This window comes from Oncorhynchus gorbuscha, linkage group LG03 (genome assembly GCF_021184085.1).
Source record: "Oncorhynchus gorbuscha isolate QuinsamMale2020 ecotype Even-year linkage group LG03, OgorEven_v1.0, whole genome shotgun sequence".
Classification (NCBI taxonomy): domain Eukaryota; kingdom Metazoa; phylum Chordata; class Actinopteri; order Salmoniformes; family Salmonidae; genus Oncorhynchus; species Oncorhynchus gorbuscha.
In genome coordinates, this window is record NC_060175.1 from 56,780,843 (window position 1) to 56,800,028 (window position 19,186).

The window sequence follows — 19,186 nt, forward strand, 5'->3', positions numbered from 1 at the left end:
CGTCGTTTGTAAACAACATAGTCTTTGTATTACATTTTCAAATTCACCTCTCCATATAATCTTTACCTGCTTTATTAGTGCTTACAAATGTGTACCAACCCTGGTTGTCGATCATGCAAACATACTGTAGGCCTCTGCGGTAAGATGCATTACCACACATGATCATTTGATGACAGTGAATACAAGAGATTGCATTGGATTACAGTGTCGAAAAGGATTATAAATCATTTATACAAGGCTCAGGAGACTTTTCAGGTGGTGCAGTTTAAAAATAAACATGAAATGTAACTTAGTTACATAGAACATCATAATATACCAACTGTTACACCAGTTCATAGATTAAACCTTTGTAGACATTCGTACAGTATAATGTGCTGTGACGATATGAGTATATAACAATCCATAAATACATTGTTTTATTTTTAAATATGCTAATATGCTAACTGTGTGTGAACTATGTGTGTACAATACAACCATCAACAGAGGAGAAAAGTGAAAGGGACATCAAAAAAAGGATTTAAAGTTGGCGCCCATCTGTCATTCCTGTCATGATTTGAATGTAGCGGTGGTTGGTGGTTGGTGATGGTGTAGTTGGGGTAAAGATTGGACATAATTCTTGGATCATCCTCTTCCTCTCACTTGGACAGTTTACTGATGACCCGGATTAAGGCTCCGTTCTCGTCCTTCAGTCTATGGTTCTCATTCTGCAGCTCTGTCTGGATCTGTGGAGGACAGCAGACAACAAGCAAACCGAGCAAACAGAGAAGGGTTAGGGCAGGGGTTACTGAAACATAACATCTACATGCTGTACTGTTTGTTAAAGGGAAAACTAAAAGTTGAAAGTATACCAATTCAAGCTGATTTACAAAAAAAAAAAAAAACTCTAGTCCAAGTGTGATATACAGAACAAATGACAATGACTGACACATTCATCACCCCTCTCTCCTCCGAGTCAACTGGGGCCATACTTGAGCAACCATTTAATTAAATGGGTTCTCCAGCTCAAAATGTGTATTAGCCAATTAAAATCATTGATTTTGACCACTACCTACATGAACACATTTCCTCAACTTAACCTGTACCCCTGCACACTGACTCGGTACTGCTATGTTGGCCAGGTCGCAATTGTAAATGAGAACTTGTTCTCAACTTGCCTACCTGGTTAAATAAAGGTGAAATAAATATAGCCTCGTTATTGTTACTTTTTATTATTTTTTGCTTTAGTTTATTTGGTAAATCATTTCTTAACTCTTTTTGAACTACACTGTTGTTTAAGGGCTTGTAAAGTAAGCATTTCACAGTAAGGTCTACACTTCTTGTAATCGGCGCATGTGACAAATGAAGTTTGATTTGATTTATTGTGACAAATTTTCAATTGTAGCTTGTCCCACATATTAGCCCCATGCTAACTTCAACAGGTGGCACTGATTATGTCCTGGCACAAGTGCATCAGCCAATTAAAATAATTGAAGTAGTTGGACATGTTTCTTAACATACCTAAGTCCAAAATAATGTTCTGATAATCAAAGCAACTATCACATGTATTTGACCCACTGGTCAAGTTACTCTCTGTGTAAAGTGCCTAGTCCACGTAATTGTCGCAGATGGTAAAAGGGTTCGAATCTCGGATGAATCCACTCACCCCTCTGAAATGTTTATTTCCATCCATTATGTTAGCGTGGAGTTCTTGACTCGGACTAAAATAAGTGCCGGTATTTATTTTGTGTGCCGGTACTCTTTATATTTAGGTGCAGGAACTGCACAAATTTGTGGTGCCGTTACTCAGTTCCGGTGAGCTCCTGCCCAAGCCAAGCACTGTTGGTGTGTTGAAAAGGGATGCCTAGAGCCAACAGCTTAAAAATGAAGATTATGAATAAACTTAATAAAGGAGCTACCTCCTTCTTCAGCCTTGCACACAAACACACTGCTGTTGTCTAATAATCACATTGAATAGGCTATATTACATGGATGTGTACACCTAAATTAAGGCATTTTTAATCATCTACTTCAGCATATATGCAATATTTTACGCAAAAAAAACATGAACATTACAAAGTGTACATCAGGTAATGTGCACTCTCGTTATCATCCTACAGATGGCAGTATTGTAGTTATTTTAAAGAAGTTTGCAGGACTCAAAATCAACAGTCTTAATGTTGGAAGACAGTTGGCTGTCATTATGATATTGTTTTGTAGGGTACACTTACATGCAGGCTAAACACTATGCATTGTTATAATCATCCACTTCGTCACGTGCGTTTTGAATTGAGCATAAGGACTGGCAGAAAACAGTGTTTTCCTCAACCAAAAAGCGAGGGGGGATCAAACCCACAGTTAAAGTTCACTATCGATTGCACGTCAACCGCTTTAGCAGTATGCACCACAGAGAAGCGATGATGACAATGATATGGCTACTATTTGATTAAAAAAACTTGAAGAGCCTTATGGATTTAATGATGTACAATAAACTTACACATTGTAAGGACCTCATTTATGTGTGAAATTGATCAACAAAAACGTGTGAATTTGTCATGTGTGAAAATGTTGTCTATCACTTGTAGCCTAGTCAAGGATGCATCAGTTCAATATTAGCACATGACATTTTGTTACAGACCAATGTAACAAGTAAACCTTGAATTTGTAGGTTTAAATTCTCTCTAGTGGCCAGGGTTGACCTATTTTAAGAAATGCCATTGGTTGGTGGATATAAAGTTTAAGATCTTTCATAGGCTAATGAAAAAGTTAGCATAGAGCTAACGTGTGCCATGTTATGTGCTAACGTGTGCCATGTTATCTGATGGGACCAGCTACAATTATGCGTTCTATCACATGCAAGTAAATCGATGCCTTTCATTGGCTGATACGCATTTTGAGCTGGAGAACCCATTTAAATGGTTGCTTATGTTCGCAAGTATGGCCCCACAGTGTTTGCCCACAGAGATATTATATATTCAGTTCAGTGTTCCATCTTTATTTAGAGCTCTCATTCAGAGATAATAAGAGGTTGTTGTCTGTACCCTCGTGTATGGAACACTGCAGATGCTTGTGGCAGTAGTGAATGCAGGCAAATACTAATGGCTTGCTCACTCGATGAATATCAAATCAAAGCACTCTTACAAGCCACAGCCAACAAGGCATAATGGTTGACAAACGATGTCATCTTAGAATATCACAAAGGAGTGCATTATAGGGAATCGGGTGCCATTTGATAGACAGTAACACTATAGTACCAAGTCACATCCCAGAGCATCTCCTGATAGTTCTTGTTCTCCGTTTGTCTGCAGGTCAGCTTTGTGATAACTGGACCTCTGTGGAGAGTGTGTTTTGGGAATATGTTCTGTCTTTGCTGTCGCTCAGTTTAGTCTATTGGAAATATTCTCAAGAGAGACTAGAGCTGGCAATAAGCCGCAAGAAAGGGCCCTGAATTGGTCAAACAATGAACAACTCTCGGTATCAATTCGGTAAATTCAAGCAGGTTGGTATTTACCAAGTTTAATCAAATTTTATTGGTCACATACATGTGGTTAGCAGACGTTAATTCTTGATGCACCCATCCCATTTTCGTCAATATCCGCTGAATTGTAGAATGCCAAATTCAAATTAAATTACAAAAAATATTTCATTTTCATGAAATCACAAGTGTAATATAGCAAAACGCAGCTTAGCTTGTTGTTAATCCACCTGGCGTGTCAGATTTCAAAAAAGCTTTTTGGCGAAAGCATACCAAGCATTTATGTAAGGACATCTCTCTCAGCAGACAACACTAAACAGCTTGCAGCCAAGTAGATTGGTCACGAAAGTCAGAAAAGCAATAAAATGAATCGCTTACCTTTGATAATCTTCAGATGTTTGCACTCACGAGACTCCCAGTTACACAATAAATGTTCCTTTTGTTCCATAAAGATTATTTTTATATCCAAAATACCTCCATTTGGTTGGCACGTTATGTTCACAAATCCACAGGCTCGAGCGGTCACGACCGAGCAGAAGAAAATTCCAAATAGAATCAGTAAAGTTCGTAGAGACAGGTCAAAAGTTTTTTTATAATCGATCCTCAGGTTGTTTTTACAGTATATAATCGATAATATTTCAACCGGGACTGTAGCTTCTTCAATAGGAGAGAGAGAGAGAGAAAATGTCTGCTCCACCCTGTTGCGCATGTAAAACGCTGCTGGCACCCAGCCATCCAATGACGCGATGTGATCTTTCTTGCTCATTTTTCAAAATAATAGCCTGAAACTATGTCTAAAGACTGTTCACAACATGGGGAAGCCACAGGCAAAATAATATGGTTGATATCCCTTTAAATGCAGCGAAGGCAGGCAATGGAACAGAGAGCTTTCAGGAAAAACAGCACGTTGGATTGTCCTCACAGACAATATTTTGACACTTTTGGAGACTGTAGAGTGTTTTCTATACTAATCTGACAATTATATGCGTATTCTAGATTCTGGCCTGAGAAATAGGCAGTTTCATTTGGGTATGTTTTTCTTCCAAGCATCAAAATACTGCCCCCTACACTCAACAGGTTAATGCGAGTGTAGTGAAATGCTTGTGCTTCAAGATCCGACAGTGCAGTAATATTAAACAAGTAATCTAACAATTCCACAACTACCCAATACACACAAATCTAAGTAAAGGGATGGAATAAGAATATGTACATATAAATATATAGATGAAAGATGACAGAGCGGCATTGACAAGATGCAATAGATGGTATAAAATACACTATCTAGATATGAGTAATGCAAGATATGTAAACATGATTAAAGTGGCATTATTAAAGTGACTAGTGATCCAGTTATTAAAGTGGCCAATGATTTTGAGGCTGTATGTAGGCAGCAGCGTCTCTGTGTCAGCTGTTGAACAGTTTGATGCACCTGTACTGACCTTGCCTTCTGGATGGTAGCGGGGTAAATATGCAGTGGCTCAGGTGGTTGCTGTCCTTGATGATCTTTTAGGCCTTACTGTGACATCAGATGCTGTAGGTGTCCTGGAGTGCAGGTAGTTTGCCCCTGGTGATGCGTTGTGCAGACCACACCACCCTCTGGAGAGCCTTGCGGTTGCCATACCAGGAGGTGATACAGCCCGATAAGATGCTCTCAATTGTGCATCTGTAAAAGTTTGTGAGGGTTTTAGGTGACAAGCTACATTGCTTCAGCCCCCTTCACCCAAATGTCTGTGTGGGTGGACCATTTCAGTTTGTCTGTGATGTGTACGATAAGGAACTTAAAATTCCTTGTGCTCCCTCTGCTGTTTATTGAAGTTCACAGTCATCTCCTTTGTTTTGTTGACGTTGAGTGAGATTGCTTTCCTTACACCACACTCCCTGTAGGCTGTTTCGTCATTGTTGGTAATCAAGCCCACTACTTTTGTGTCATCTGCAAACTTAATGACTGAGTTGGAGGTGTGCATGGCCACGCAGTCATGGGGGAACAGGGAGTACAGGAGGGGGCTGAGCATGCACCCTTGTGGGGCCCCAGTGATGAGGATCACAGAAGTGGAGATGGTGTTTCCTACAATTGCACAGGGCGGGGTTGAGACCCAGGCTCTCAAGCTTAATGACGAGCTTGGAGGGTACTATGGTGTTGAAAGCTGAGCTGCAGTCAATGAACAGCATTACATAGGTATTCCTCTTGTCCAGATGGGATAGGGCAGTGTGCAGTGTGAAGGCGATTGCATCGTCTATGGACCTATTGGGGCGGTGTGCAAATTGAAGTGGGAATAGGGTGGCAGGTAAGGTGGCAGTGATACGATCCTTGACTACTCTCCCAAAGCACTTCATAATGACAGAAGTGAGTGCTACTGGGTGATAATAATTTAGTTCAGTTATGTTTGCCTTCTTGGGTACAGGAACAATGGTAGCCATCTTGAAGCATGTGGGGAGAGCAGACTGGGATAGGGAGAGATTGAATATGTCTTTAAACACACCAGCCAGCTGGTCTGTGCATGCTCTGAGGATGCGGCTAGGGATTCTGTCTGGGCCGGCAGCCTTGTGAGGGTAAACACGTTTAAATGTCATACTCACATCAGCCACAGAGAAGGGGGGGGGGGCACAGTCCTTGATATCGGGCTGCGTCGGTGACACTGTATTATCCTCAAATAGAGCAAAGAAGGTGTTTACATTGTCTGGAAGCAAGACGTCGGTGTCCGTGACGTGGCTGGTTCTCTTTTTTTAGTCCATAATTGCCTGTAGACCCTGCCACATATGTCTCGTGCCTGAGCCTTTGAATTGCGACTCCACTTTGTCCCTATACCAATATTTTGCTTGGTTGATTGCCTTGGAGTGTATAACTACACGGTTTATATTCTGCCATATTCCCAGTCATCTTTCCATGGTTAAAATGCGGTAGTTCGCGTTTTCAGTTTTGCGCGAATGCCGACATCTATCCACAGTTTCTGGTTAGGGTAGGTTTTAATAGTCACAATGGGTACAACATTATCTAATGCACTTCCTTATAAACTCACTCACTAAATCAGCGTATAAATCAATGTTATTCTCTGAGGCTGCCCGGAACAATTCCCAGGCTGTGTGATCAAAACAATCTTGAAGCATGGATTCCGATTGGTCAGACCAGCATTGCATAGTCACGGGTACATCCTGTTTGAGTTTCTGCCTATAGGATGGTAGGAGCAAAATGGAGTCGTGGTCATATTTGCAGAAGGGTGGGGGAGGGCCTTGTATGCATCGCAGAAGTTAGAATAGCAGTGATCCAGTGTATTGCCCGCACGAGTGTTACAATCAATGTGTTGATTGGATTTAGGTAGCCTTGTTCTCAAATTTGCTTTGTTAAAATTCCCAGCTACAATAAATGCAACCTCAGGGCATATGGTTTCCAGTCCAATGAAGTTCCTTGAGGGTGGTTGTGGTATCAGCTTGTGGGGGGATATACACAGCTATGACAATAACCAACAAGAATTCTTTTGGGAGATAATATGGTCAGCATTTAATGAAGGAATTCTAGGTCAGGTTAAAAAAAAGGACTTGAGTTCCTGTATGTTGTTACAATTACACCATGAGTCGTTAATTATGAAGCATACACCCCCACCCTTTTTCCCAGAAAGATTCCATCGACGCAACGCATAAATAATCCCGGTGGCTGTACCGACTCTGACAACATATTCCGAGAGAGCCATGTTTCCGTGAAACAGGGAATGTTACAATCCCAGATGTCTCTCTGGAAAGCAACCCTTGCCCTAATCTCATCTATCTTGTTATCTAGTGACTGGACATTGGCAAGAAATATACTCGTAAGTGGTGAGTGGTGTGCACGCCTTCAAAGTCTGACCAGGAGGCAGCTCCGTCTACATCTTCTGCAGCGTCGTTGTTTTGGGTCGGCCTCTGGAATCAGATCCAATGTCCTGTGTGGTGGTGCGAACAAAGCATCCACTTTGGGAAAGTTGTATTCCTGGTCATAAGTTGACGTCGCTTTGATATCCAATAGTTCTTCTCGGCTGTATGTAATAACACTTAAGATTTTCTGCTCTAACAACGTAAGAAATAATACATTTAAAAAAATGTAAAATACTGCATGGTTTCCTAAGGACTAGAAGTGAGGCGACCATCTCTGTCGGCCCCATCTTGCGCCATCTTGGGATGACTCATACTGGAGGCAGCTCTGTAGGGTAGTCACTAGCTGGCACAGCCACAAAGTTACGAAATCTGATGTTTAACCTAACCCTCTCACCCGTATGCCAAACCCCTCCCCATCAATTAAGACCAAAAAGCACATTTTTGTTTTCATGAATTTGTACAATATATAACAAATTTGGATTTTGCAGCTGGTCCATATCTAGAGGAAATTGATCAATTCTGGACAGATACCTTCACTTCATCTTCCATGTCTGATATCTTCTTCTGAAGGACACGTGTTTCCTACAGAGAAGAGATGACACAAGCCACAATGAGACTAAACATGACAGGGCTATCAGCCTGACCATGACATTAACTAATAAAACAAAATATAATCAAATAGACATGTTGTACCAGAACAAGAGCGAAGCAAACAGAAAGTGCATAGGCAAACATCTTGTGAAATGAGGATCTCACCCGTTTTTCTTTCTCAAGCATGGATCTCTCATTGGACCTCTCAGTCATTGTGATCTTTCTCTGCAATGCAAAAGTCCATGGTTAAAATAGTGACAATGAGAACAATCCATGAAACAGCAAACATTTCTCATATGAAGAGTTTAATTCCAAAACGCTATATATCCATTTTCAGATGGAGTCTATTGACTCACCTGTGAGTCAATCTAAGTAACATAAGAAAACCCCCATCAAAATCTGTCAGTTTAAGCTAGAGATATCGAACACCGCTGTAGCTTGGCCACCTTCCACTTCAGATTCGGAAGGCCGCCTTAGGTGGATGCTGTGGATGGTGGCCGAGCTACAGTGGTGTTTGTTAGATCATGAGAACCTGAAAATCGGTCTTCTCACAAAAAAAAAAGAAATGTCTGTAGTGTCCGAATGGTTTGGCCTAGAAAACTAATAGGACCACTCTAGGGATAGATGACTCTCACGATGGAGGGGGGGAATCAACTTTGTTTCATTTGGAAATTAGTGCTCTACCTAGCGGTTGAGAAGCCTACAGTTGATTGTATTAGCAATGGTACATTAGAAGGGCAATTTGCCTAACAGAAATTACTTTAGTTCTGCTTTCATAAGTAAGTAGGCATTGTTAAATGAGGGCTGATGTCAAATTTGGACATATTATGGTAAGTTTGTGTGACCAAAAATGTACAGTTAATTACATTTAAATGAATGCGTTTTCAGGTGGTTTGTAGTGCAATTTCAGCTGGGGAGACGAACATCCAAGTTCAAATGAAGATTTTTTTCCATATCTACTTCTAAATCCATTGTCAAAAAACATGCTCAACCAAACCGGTTGATTTGTGTTTGTTCATGATGTCACACCTTGGTCATAGTATTTTGTGTTATCGTTATATATTTGGTCAGGCCAGGGTGTGACATGGTTTTAAATGTTGTTTTTCGTATTGGGGTTTTGTAGGCATTGGGATTGCGGCTGAGTAGGGGTGTAGCATAGGTTTGGCTGCCTGAGGCGGTTCTCAATCAGAGTCAGGTGATTCTCGTTGTCTCTGATTGGGAACCATATTTAGGTAGCCGGGGTTTCACTGTGTATTTCGTGGGTGATTGTTCCTGTCTCTGTGTAGTTGTTCACCAGACAGGCTGTATTAGGTTTTCACGTTCCGTTTGTTGTTTTGTATTTATAAGTTATTTCATGTATCGCGATCATTCATTAAAGAACATGAGTAACACCAACGCTGCATTTTGGTCCGACTCTCTTTCGACAAACGAACAACGCCGTTACACATGACAAAAATGTATAATTACCCGAGATGGCATAGCAGTTCAGACGTCTTTTGTCCTCGTCTTGTCGTGTCCTGTATATATATATATTTACAACTTTTTTTCACATACATTTTATTTTTATTTTCCATCAACTCATCTTCAAAACACTCTCCTGCAACCCGCCTCACCAATTTATATTTATAAATAAGTATTATTTACCTCAAATCTGCAATCCTCCAAGAAGCTAGCCAGAAACTAGCCAGAGACTCCAAGAAGCAAGCCAGAAACTAACCAGAAGCTAGCCAGGAGCTAGCTAGAAGCTAATCAGAAGCTAGTTCAGAAGCTAGTTAGCTTCTTTACTGGAAAATCGTTAGTATTCAGCTAACCACGGTTTGTGGCCATCAGCTATCCTTTAGCTCGAAAATCTATCGGCAGTTTTTGTACGGCGCAGCTCGGAACGGAGCATACCGGACCAATTTTTCTCTCCATGTCCTTGGATTTCAACTGCTCTCTGGACATTCATTGGCGGATCTCACAGCTATCTAGCTGCTATCCGTGTGTCGATCTGCTCTCGTTGATTCCGGAGCAAACATCAATTACTCCGGAGCTAGCCAGCTCCGTCAATCACTCCTGGGCTGCAGTCACCTATCCGGACCCGTTTTACTGCCTACGCGGAGCCCCACCGGGCCTTCACAACTGGACTGCCGACGTTATCTACCCGAAGGAGATCCGGCTGGCTCCTCCGTCGCGACGTTACCTGAACGCCCATCTGCTGTCATGTTTTGTCTTATATTGTCTTGTCATTTTGCTTTTCCTTCTGTTCGTTTTCCCCCTGCTGGTCTTTTTAGGTTCGTTCCCCTTTTTCTCTCTCCCTCTCTCTCTCTCTTCTCTCTATCGTTCCGTTCCTGCTCCCAGCTGTTCCTATTCCCCTAATTAATCATTTAGTCTTCCCACACCTGTTCCCTATCTTTTCCACTGATTAGAGTCCCTATTTCTCCCTTTGTTTTCCGGTTCTGTCCTGTCGGATCCTTGTATACTGTTCACCGTGCTGTGTCTTTGTATCGCCCTGTCGTGTCGTGTTTCCCTCAGATGCTGCGTGGTGAGCAGGTGTCTGAGTCTGCTACGGTCAAGTGCCTTCCCGAGGCAACCTGCAGTTCATTATCGAGTCTCCAGTCAGTTCTCGTGATTACGAGTGAAATTGTTTCTTATGCTTTATTTACCGCTCCGATTTGTCTAGGAGTATTGCTATTTCCTTAAACTGGATTAAAGACTCTGTTTTCGCCAAGTCGCTTTTGGGTCCTCATTCACCTGCATAACAGAAGGATCCGACCAAAGAATGGACCCAGCGACTACAGACGCTCGTAACACTGCCGTCGAGATCCAAGGAGCCATGCTCGGCAGACACGAGCAGGAATTGTCTGCTGCTCGCCATGCCGTGGAGAACCTGGCCGCTCAGGTTTCCGACCTCTCTGGACAGTTCCAGAGTCTTCGTCTCGTGCCACCTGTTACTTCCTGGCCTGCCGAGCCTCCGGAACCTAGGGTTAATAACCCACCTTGCTACTCCGGGCAGCCCACGGAGTGCCGCTCCTTTCTCACCCAGTGTGATATTGTGTTCTCTCTCCAACCCAACACATACTCTAGAGAGAGAGCTCGGGTTGCTTACGTCATTTCACTCCTTACTGGCCGGGCTCGAGAGTGGGGCACAGCTATCTGGGAGGCAAGGGCTGATTGCTCTAACAATTACCAGAACTTTAAAGAGGAGATGATTCGGGTTTTTGACCGTTCAGTTTTTGGTAGGGAGGCTTCTAGGGCCCTGGCTTCCCTATGCCAAGGTGATCGATCCATAACGGATTACTCTATTGAGTTTCGCACTCTTGCTGCCTCTAGTGACTGGAACGAGCCGGCGCTGCTCGCTCGTTTTCTTGAGGGACTCCACGCAGTGGTTAAAGATGAGATTCTCTCCCGGGAGGTTCCTTCAAGTGTGGACTCTTTGATTGCTCTCGCCATCCGCATAGAACGACGGGTAGATCTTCGTCACCAGGCTCGTGGAAGAGAGCTCGCGTCAACGGTGTTTCCCTGCTCCGCATCGCAACCATCTCCCTCCTCTGGCTCAGAGACTGAGCCCATGCAGCTGGGAGGTATTCGCATCTCGACTAAGGAGAGGGAACGGAGGATCACCAACCGCCTGTGCCTCTATTGCGGACTTGCTGGACATTTTGTTAATTCATGTCCAGTAAAAGCCAGAGCTCATCAGTAAGCGGAGGGCTACTGGTGAGCGCTACTACTCAGGTCTCTCCATCTAGATCCTGTACTACTTTGTCGGTCCATCTACGCTGGACCGGTTCGGGTGCTACATGCAGTGCCTTGATAGACTCTGGGGCTGAGGGTTGTTTCATGGACGAAGCATGGGCTCGGAAACATGACATTCCTTTCAGAGAGTTAGACAAGCCTACGCCCATGTTCGCCTTAGATGGTAGTCATCTTCCCAGTATCAGATTTGAGACACTACCTTTAACCCTCACAGTATCTGGTAACCACAGTGAGACTATTTCTTTTTTGATTTTTCGTTCACCTTTTACACCTGTTGTTTTGGGTCATCCCTGGATAGTATGTCATAATCCTTCTATTAATTGGTCTAGTAATTCTATCCTATCCTGGAACGTTTCTTGTCATGTGAAGTGTTTAATGTCTGCCATCCCTCCCGTTTCTTCTGTCCCCACTTCTCAGGAGGAACCTGGCGATTTGACAGGAGTGCCGGAGGAATATCATGATCTGCGCACGGTCTTCAGTCGGTCCCGAGCCAACTCCCTTCCTCCTCACCGGTCGTATGATTGTAGTATTGATCTCCTTCCGGGGACCACTCCTCCTCGGGGTAGACTATACTCTCTGTCGGCTCCCGAACGTAAGGCTCTCGAGGATTATTTGTCTGTGTCTCTTGACGCCGGTACCATAGTGCCTTCTTCCTCTCCGGCCGGGGCGGGGTTTTTTTTTGTTAAGAAAAAGGACGGTACTCTGCGCCCCTGCGTGGATTATCGAGGGCTGAATGACATAACGGTTAAGAATCGTTATCCGCTTCCTCTTATGTCATCAGCCTTCGAGATTCTGCAGGGAGCCAGGTGCTTTACTAAGTTGGACCTTCGTAACGCTTACCATCTCGTGCGCATCAGAGAGGGGGACGAGTGGAAAACGGCGTTTAATACTCCGTTAGGGCATTTTGAGTACCGGGTTCTGCCGTTTGGTCTCGCCAATGCGCCAGCTGTTTTTCAGGCATTAGTTAATGATGTTCTGAGAGACATGCTGAACATCTTTGTTTTTGTCTATCTTGACGATATCCTGATTTTTTCACCGTCACTCGAGATTCATGTTCAGCACGTTCGACGTGTTCTACAGCGCCTTTTAGAGAATTGTCTCTACGTGAAGGCTGAGAAGTGCTCTTTTCATGTCTCCTCCGTTACTTTTCTCGGTTCCGTTATTTCCGCTGAAGGCATTCAGATGGATTCCGCTAAGGTCCAAGCTGTCAGTGATTGGCCCGTTCCAAGGTCACGTGTCGAGTTGCAGCGCTTTCTAGGTTTCGCTAATTTCTATCGGCGTTTCATTCGTAATTTCGGTCAAGTTGCTGCCCCTCTCACAGCTCTTACTTCTGTCAAGACGTGTTTTAAGTGGTCCGGTTCCGCCCAGGGAGCTTTTGATCTTCTAAAAGAACGTTTTACGTCCGCTCCTATCCTCGTTACTCCTGACGTCACTAGACAATTCATTGTCGAGGTTGACGCTTCAGAGGTAGGCGTGGGAGCCATTCTATCCCAGCGCTTCCAGTCTGACGATAAGGTTCATCCTTGCGCTTATTTTTCTCATCGCCTGTCGCCATCTGAACGCAACTATGATGTGGGTAACCGCGAACTGCTCGCCATCCGCTTAGCCCTAGGCGAATGGCGACAGTGGTTGGAGGGGGCGACCGTTCCTTTTGTCGTTTGGACAGACCATAAGAACCTTGAGTACATCCGTTCTGCCAAACGACTTAATGCTCGTCAAGCTCGTTGGGCGTTGTTTTTCGCTCGTTTCGAGTTTGTGATTTCTTACCGTCCGGGTAGCAAGAACACCAAGCCTGATGCCTTATCCCGTCTTTTTAGTTCTTCTGTGGCTTCTACTGATCCCGAGGGGATTCTTCCTTATGGGCGTGTTGTCGGGTTGACAGTCTGGGGAATTGAAAGACAGGTTAAGCAAGCACTCACGCACACTGCGTCGCCGCGCGCTTGTCCTAGTAACCTTCTTTTCGTTCCTGTTTCCACTCGTCTGGCTGTTCTTCAGTGGGCTCACTCTGCCAAGTTAGCTGGTCATCCCGGTGTTCGAGGCACTCTTGCTTCTATTCGCCAGCGCTTTTGGTGGCCGACTCAGGAGCGTGACACGCGCCGTTTCGTGGCTGCTTGTTCGGACTGCGCGCAGACTAAGTCAGGTAACTCTCCTCCTGCCGGTCGTCTCAGACCGCTCCCCATTCCTTCTCGACCATGGTCTCACATCGCCCTAGACTTCATTACTGTCTGCCTTTGTCTGCGGGGAAGACTGTGATTCTTACGGTTGTCGATAGGTTCTCTAAGGCGGCACATTTCATTCCCCTCGCTAAACTTCCTTCCGCTAAGGAGACGGCACAAATCATCATCGAGAATGTGTTCAGAATTCATGGCCTCCCGTTAGACGCCGTTTCAGACAGAGGCCCGCAATTCACGTCACAGTTTTGGAGGGAGTTCTGTCATTTGATTGGTGCGTCCGTCAGTCTCTCTTCCGGGTTTCATCCCCAGTCTAACGGTCAAGCAGAGAGGGCCAATCAGACGATTGGTCGCATACTACGCAGCCTTTCTTTCAGAAACCCTGCGTCTTGGGCAGAACAGCTCCCCTGGGCAGAATACGCTCACAACTCGCTTCCTTCGTCTGCTACCGGGTTATCTCCGTTTCAGAGTAGTCTGGGTTACCAGCCTCCTCTGTTCTCATCCCAGCTTGCCGAGTCCAGCGTTCCCTCCGCTCAAGCGTTTGTCCAACGTTGTGAGCGCACCTGGAGGAGGGTGAGGTCTGCACTTTGCCGTTACAGGGCACAGACTGTGAGAGCCGCCAATATAGTGTGGCTTTCCACTCGCAACCTCCCTCTTACGACAGCCTCTCGTAAGTTGACTCCGCGGTTCATTGGTCCGTTCCGTGTCTCCCAGGTCGTCAATCCTGTCGCTGTGCGACTGCTTCTTCCGTGACATCTTCGTCGCGTCCATCCTGTCTTCCATGTCTCCTGTGTCAAGCCCTTTCTTCGCACCCCCGTTCGTCTTCCCTCCCCCCCTCCCGTCCTTGTCGAGAGCGCACCTATTTACAAGGTACGTAGGATCATGGACATGCGTTCTCGGGGACGGGGTCACCAATACTTAGTGGATTGGGAGGGTTACGGTCCTGAGGAGAGGAGTTGGGTCCCATCTCGGGACGTGCTGGACCGTTCATTGATTGATGATTTCCTCCGTTGCCGCCAGGATTCCTCCTCGAGTGCGCCAGGAGGCGCTCGGTGAGTGGGGGGATACTGTCATGTTTTGTCTTATATTGTCTTGTCATTTTGCTTTTCCTTCTGTTCGTTTTCCCCCTGCTGGTCTTTTTAGGTTCGTTCCCCTTTTTCTCTCTCCCTCTCTCTCTCTCTTCTCTCTATCGTTCCGTTCCTGCTCCCAGCTGTTCCTATTCCCCTAATTAATCATTTAGTCTTCCCACACCTGTTCCCTATCTTTTCCCCTGATTAGAGTCCCTATTTCTCCCCTTGTTTTCCGGTTCTGTCCTGTCGGATCCTTGTATACTGTTCACCGTGCTGTGTCTTTGTATCGCCCTGTCGTGTCGTGTTTCCCTCAGATGCTGCGTGGTGAGCAGGTGTCTGAGTCTGCTACGGTCAAGTGCCTTCCCGAGGCAACCTGCAGTTCATTATCGAGTCTCCAGTCAGTTCTCGTGATTACGAGTGAAATTGTTTCTTATGCTTTATTTACCGCTCCGATTTGTCTAGGAGTATTGCTATTTCCTTAAACTGGATTAAAGACTCTGTTTTCGCCAAGTCGCTTTTGGGTCCTCATTCACCTGCATAACATCTGCGGCCTGCTAACCGTTAGCTGTCTTACCGGCTGCTCTCAGAATAAACAATCGGACAATTTATTTATTTGTATTATTATTATGTTTCTTCTTGGGCCTCTATAACTATATCTATTGTTTTTATTTTATTTTTGTTGTTGTTGTTGTGTGATTTGGACTAATCCCCTCTACCACACGGAACCCCACTAATCTACTGACGGAACGCAAGAGGTGGCTAACAACAGACCTCCATCCTATGCTAGCTTGCTACCGATGTCCTGGCTAGCTGTCTAAATCGCCGTGACCCCCAAACCAACCACTCCACTCACTAGACTCTTTTGATCACTCGATTAAGGATGTCTCTCCTTAATGTCAATATGTCTTGTCCACTGCTGTTCTGGTTATTGTTTATTGGCTTATTTCACTGTAGAGCCTCTAGTCCTGCTCACTATACCTTATCCAATTTATTAGTTCCACCACCCACACATGCAATGACATCTCCTGGTTTCAATGATGTTTCTAGAGACAATATCTCTCGCTTCATCACTCAATACCTAGGTTTACCTCCACTGTATTCACATTCTACCATACCTTTGTCTGTACATTATACCTTGATGCTATTTTATCGCCCCCAGAAACCTCCTTTTACTCTCTGTTCCAGACGTTCTAGACGACCAATTCTTATTGCTTTTAGCCGTACCCTTATTCTTCTCCTCCTATGTTCCTCTGGCGATGTAGAGGTGAATCCAGGCCCTGCAGTGCCTAGCTCCACTCCTATTTCCCAGGCGCTCTCTATTGATGACTTATGTAACCGTAATAGCCTTGGTTTCATGCATGTTAACATTAGAAGCCTCCTCCCTAAGTTTGTTCTATTCACTGCTTTAGCACACTCTGCCAACTCGGATGTTCTAGCTGTGTCTGAATCCTGGCTTAGGAAGACCACCAAAAATTCTGAACTTTTAATGTCTACAACATTTTCAGACAAGATAGAACTGCCAAAGGGGGCGGTGTTGCAATCTACTGCAAAGATAGCCTGCAGAGTTCTGTCCTACTATCCAGGTCTGTACCCAAACAATTTGAACTTCTACTTTTAAAAATCCACCTCTCTAAAAACAAGTTTCTCACCGTTGCTGCCTGCTATAGACCATCCTCTGCCCCCAGCTGTGCTCTGGACACCATATGTGAACTGATTGCCCCCCATCTATCTCCAGAGCTCGTGCTGCTAGGCGACCTAAATTGGAACATGCTTAACACCCCAGCCATCCTACAATCTAAACTTGATGCCCTCAATCTCACTCAAATGATCAATGAACCTACCAGGTACCCCCCCAAAGCCTTAAACACGGTCAAATGACCTCCACCCATCACTGTAAAACGCTCCCTGAAACACTTCAGCGAGCAGGCCTTTCTAATCGACCTGGCCGGGGTATCCTGGAAGGATATTGATCTCATCCCGTCAGTAGAGGATGCCTGGTATTTTTTTTAAATGCCTTCCTAACCATCTTAAATAAACATGCCTCATTCAAGAAATTTAGAACCAGGAACAGATATAGCCCTTGGTTCTCCCCAGACCTGACTGCCCTTAACCAACACAAAAACATCCTATGGCGTTCTGCATTAGCATCGAACAGCCCCCGTGATATGCAGCTGTTCAGGGAAGCTAGAAGCCGTTATACACAGGCAGTTAGAAAAGCCAAGGCTAGCTTTTTCAAGCAGAAATTTGCTTCCTGCAACACTAACTCAAAAAAGTTCTGGGACACTGTAAAGTCCATGGAGAATAAGAACACCTCCTCCCAGCTGCCCACTGCACTGAAGATAGGAAACACTGTCACCACTGATAAATCCACCATAATTGAGAATTTCAATAAGCATTTTTCTACGGCTGGCCATGCTTTCCACCTGGCTACTCCTACCCCGGTCAACAGCACTGCACCCCCAACAGCAACTCGCCCAAGCCTTCCCCATTTCTCCTTCTCCCAAATCCATTCAGCTGATGTTCTGAAAGAGCTGAAAAATCTGGACCCCTACAAATCAGCCGGGCTAGACAATCTGGACCCTTTCTTTATAAAATTATCTGCCGAAATTGTTGCCACTCCTATTACTAGCCTGTTCAACCTCTCTTTCATGTCGTCTGAGATTCCCAAAGATTGGAAAACAGCTGCGGTCATCCCCCTCTTCAAAGGGGGGGACACTCTTGACCCAAACTGCTACAGACCTATATCTATCCTACCATGCCTTTCTAAGGTCTTCGAAAGCCAAGTCAACAAACAGATTACCGACCATTTCGAATCTCACCATACCTTCTCTGCTATGCAATCTGGTTTCAGAGCTGGTCATGGGTGCACCTCAGCCACGCTCAAGGTCCTAAACGATATCTTAACCGCCATCGATAAGAAACATTACTGTGCAGCCGTATTCATTGATCTGGCCAAGGCTTTCGACTCTGTCAACCACCACATCCTCATCGGCAGACTAGACAGTCTTGGTTTCTCAAATGATTGCCTCGCCTGGTTCACTAACTACTTCTCTGATAGAGTTCAGTGTGTCAAATCGGAGGGTCTGCTATCCGGACCTCTGGCAGTCTCTATGGGGGTGCCACAGGGTTCAATTCTTGGACCGACTCTCTTCTCTGTATACATCAATGAGGTCGCTCTTGCTGCTGGTGAGTCCCTGATCCACCTCTACGCAGACGACACCATTCTGTATACTTCCGGCCCTTCTTTGGACACTGTGTTAACAACCCTCCAGGCAAGCTTCAATGCCATACAACTCTCCTCCAATTGCTCTTAAATACAAGTAAAACTAAATGCATGCTCTTCAACCGATCGCTACCTGCACCTACCCGCCTGTCCAACATCACTACTTTGGACGGCTCTGACTTAGAATACGTGGACAACTACAAATACTTAGGTGTCTGGTTAGACTGTAAACTCTCCTTCCAGACCCATATCAAACATCTCCAATCCAAAGGTAAATCTAGAATTGGCTTCCTATTTCACAACAAAGCATCCTTCACTCATGCTGCCAAACATACCCTTGTAAAACTGACCATCCTACCAATCCTCGACTTTGGCGATGTCATTTACAAAATATCCTCCAATACCCTACTCAACAAATTGGATGCAGTCTATCACAGTGCAATCCGTTTTGTCACCAAAGCCCCATATACTACCCACCATTGCGACTTGTACGCTCTCGTTGGCTGGCCCTCGCTTCATACTCGTCGCCAAACACACTGGCTCCATGTCATCTACAAGACACTGCTAGGTAAAGTCCCCCCTTATCTCAGCTCGCTGGTCACCATAGCATCTCCCACTTGTAGCACACGCTCCAGCAGGTATATGTCTCTAGTCACCCCCAAAACCAATTCTTTCTTTGGCCGCCTCTCCTTCCAGTTCTCTGCTGCCAATGACTGGAACGAACTACAAAAAGCTCTGAAACTGGAAACACTTATCTCCCTCACTATCTTTAAGCACCAACTGTCAGACTGTCAGTTAGCCCAAACAACTACCTCTTTCCCAACTGTATTTAATTAATTAATTAATTTTGCTCCTTTGCACCCGATTATTTTTATTTCTACTTTGCACATTCTTCCATTGCAAAACTACCATTCCAGTGTTTTACTTGCTATATTGTATTTACTTTGCCACCATGGCCTTTTTTGCCTTTACCTCCCTTCTCACCTAATTTGCTCACATTGTATATAGACTTGTTTGTACTGTATTATTGACTGTATGTTTGTTTTACTCCATGTGTAACTCTGTGTCGTTGTATCTGTCGAACTGCTTTGCTTTATCTTGG

The 19,186-nt window shown here is 44.7% G+C and overlaps 1 protein-coding gene across 1 annotated transcript in view; it reads right to left on the reverse strand.

Annotated features, from left to right (window-relative positions):
- Nucleotides 1-56: 56 nt before the first annotated feature.
- LOC124031611 (protein phosphatase 1 regulatory subunit 12B-like) overlaps nucleotides 57-19,186 on the reverse strand; it is a 50,285-nt gene continuing 31,155 nt past the window's right edge. The window contains exons 5-7 of the mRNA XM_046343075.1: nucleotides 8,051-8,110; nucleotides 7,826-7,876; nucleotides 57-722 (exon numbers count right to left, since the gene is read on the reverse strand). Of these exons, the coding sequence (XP_046199031.1) occupies nucleotides 636-722; nucleotides 7,826-7,876; nucleotides 8,051-8,110 (198 nt within the window). The 3' untranslated portion in view covers nucleotides 57-635. The remainder of the gene's footprint in view (nucleotides 723-7,825; nucleotides 7,877-8,050; nucleotides 8,111-19,186) is intronic.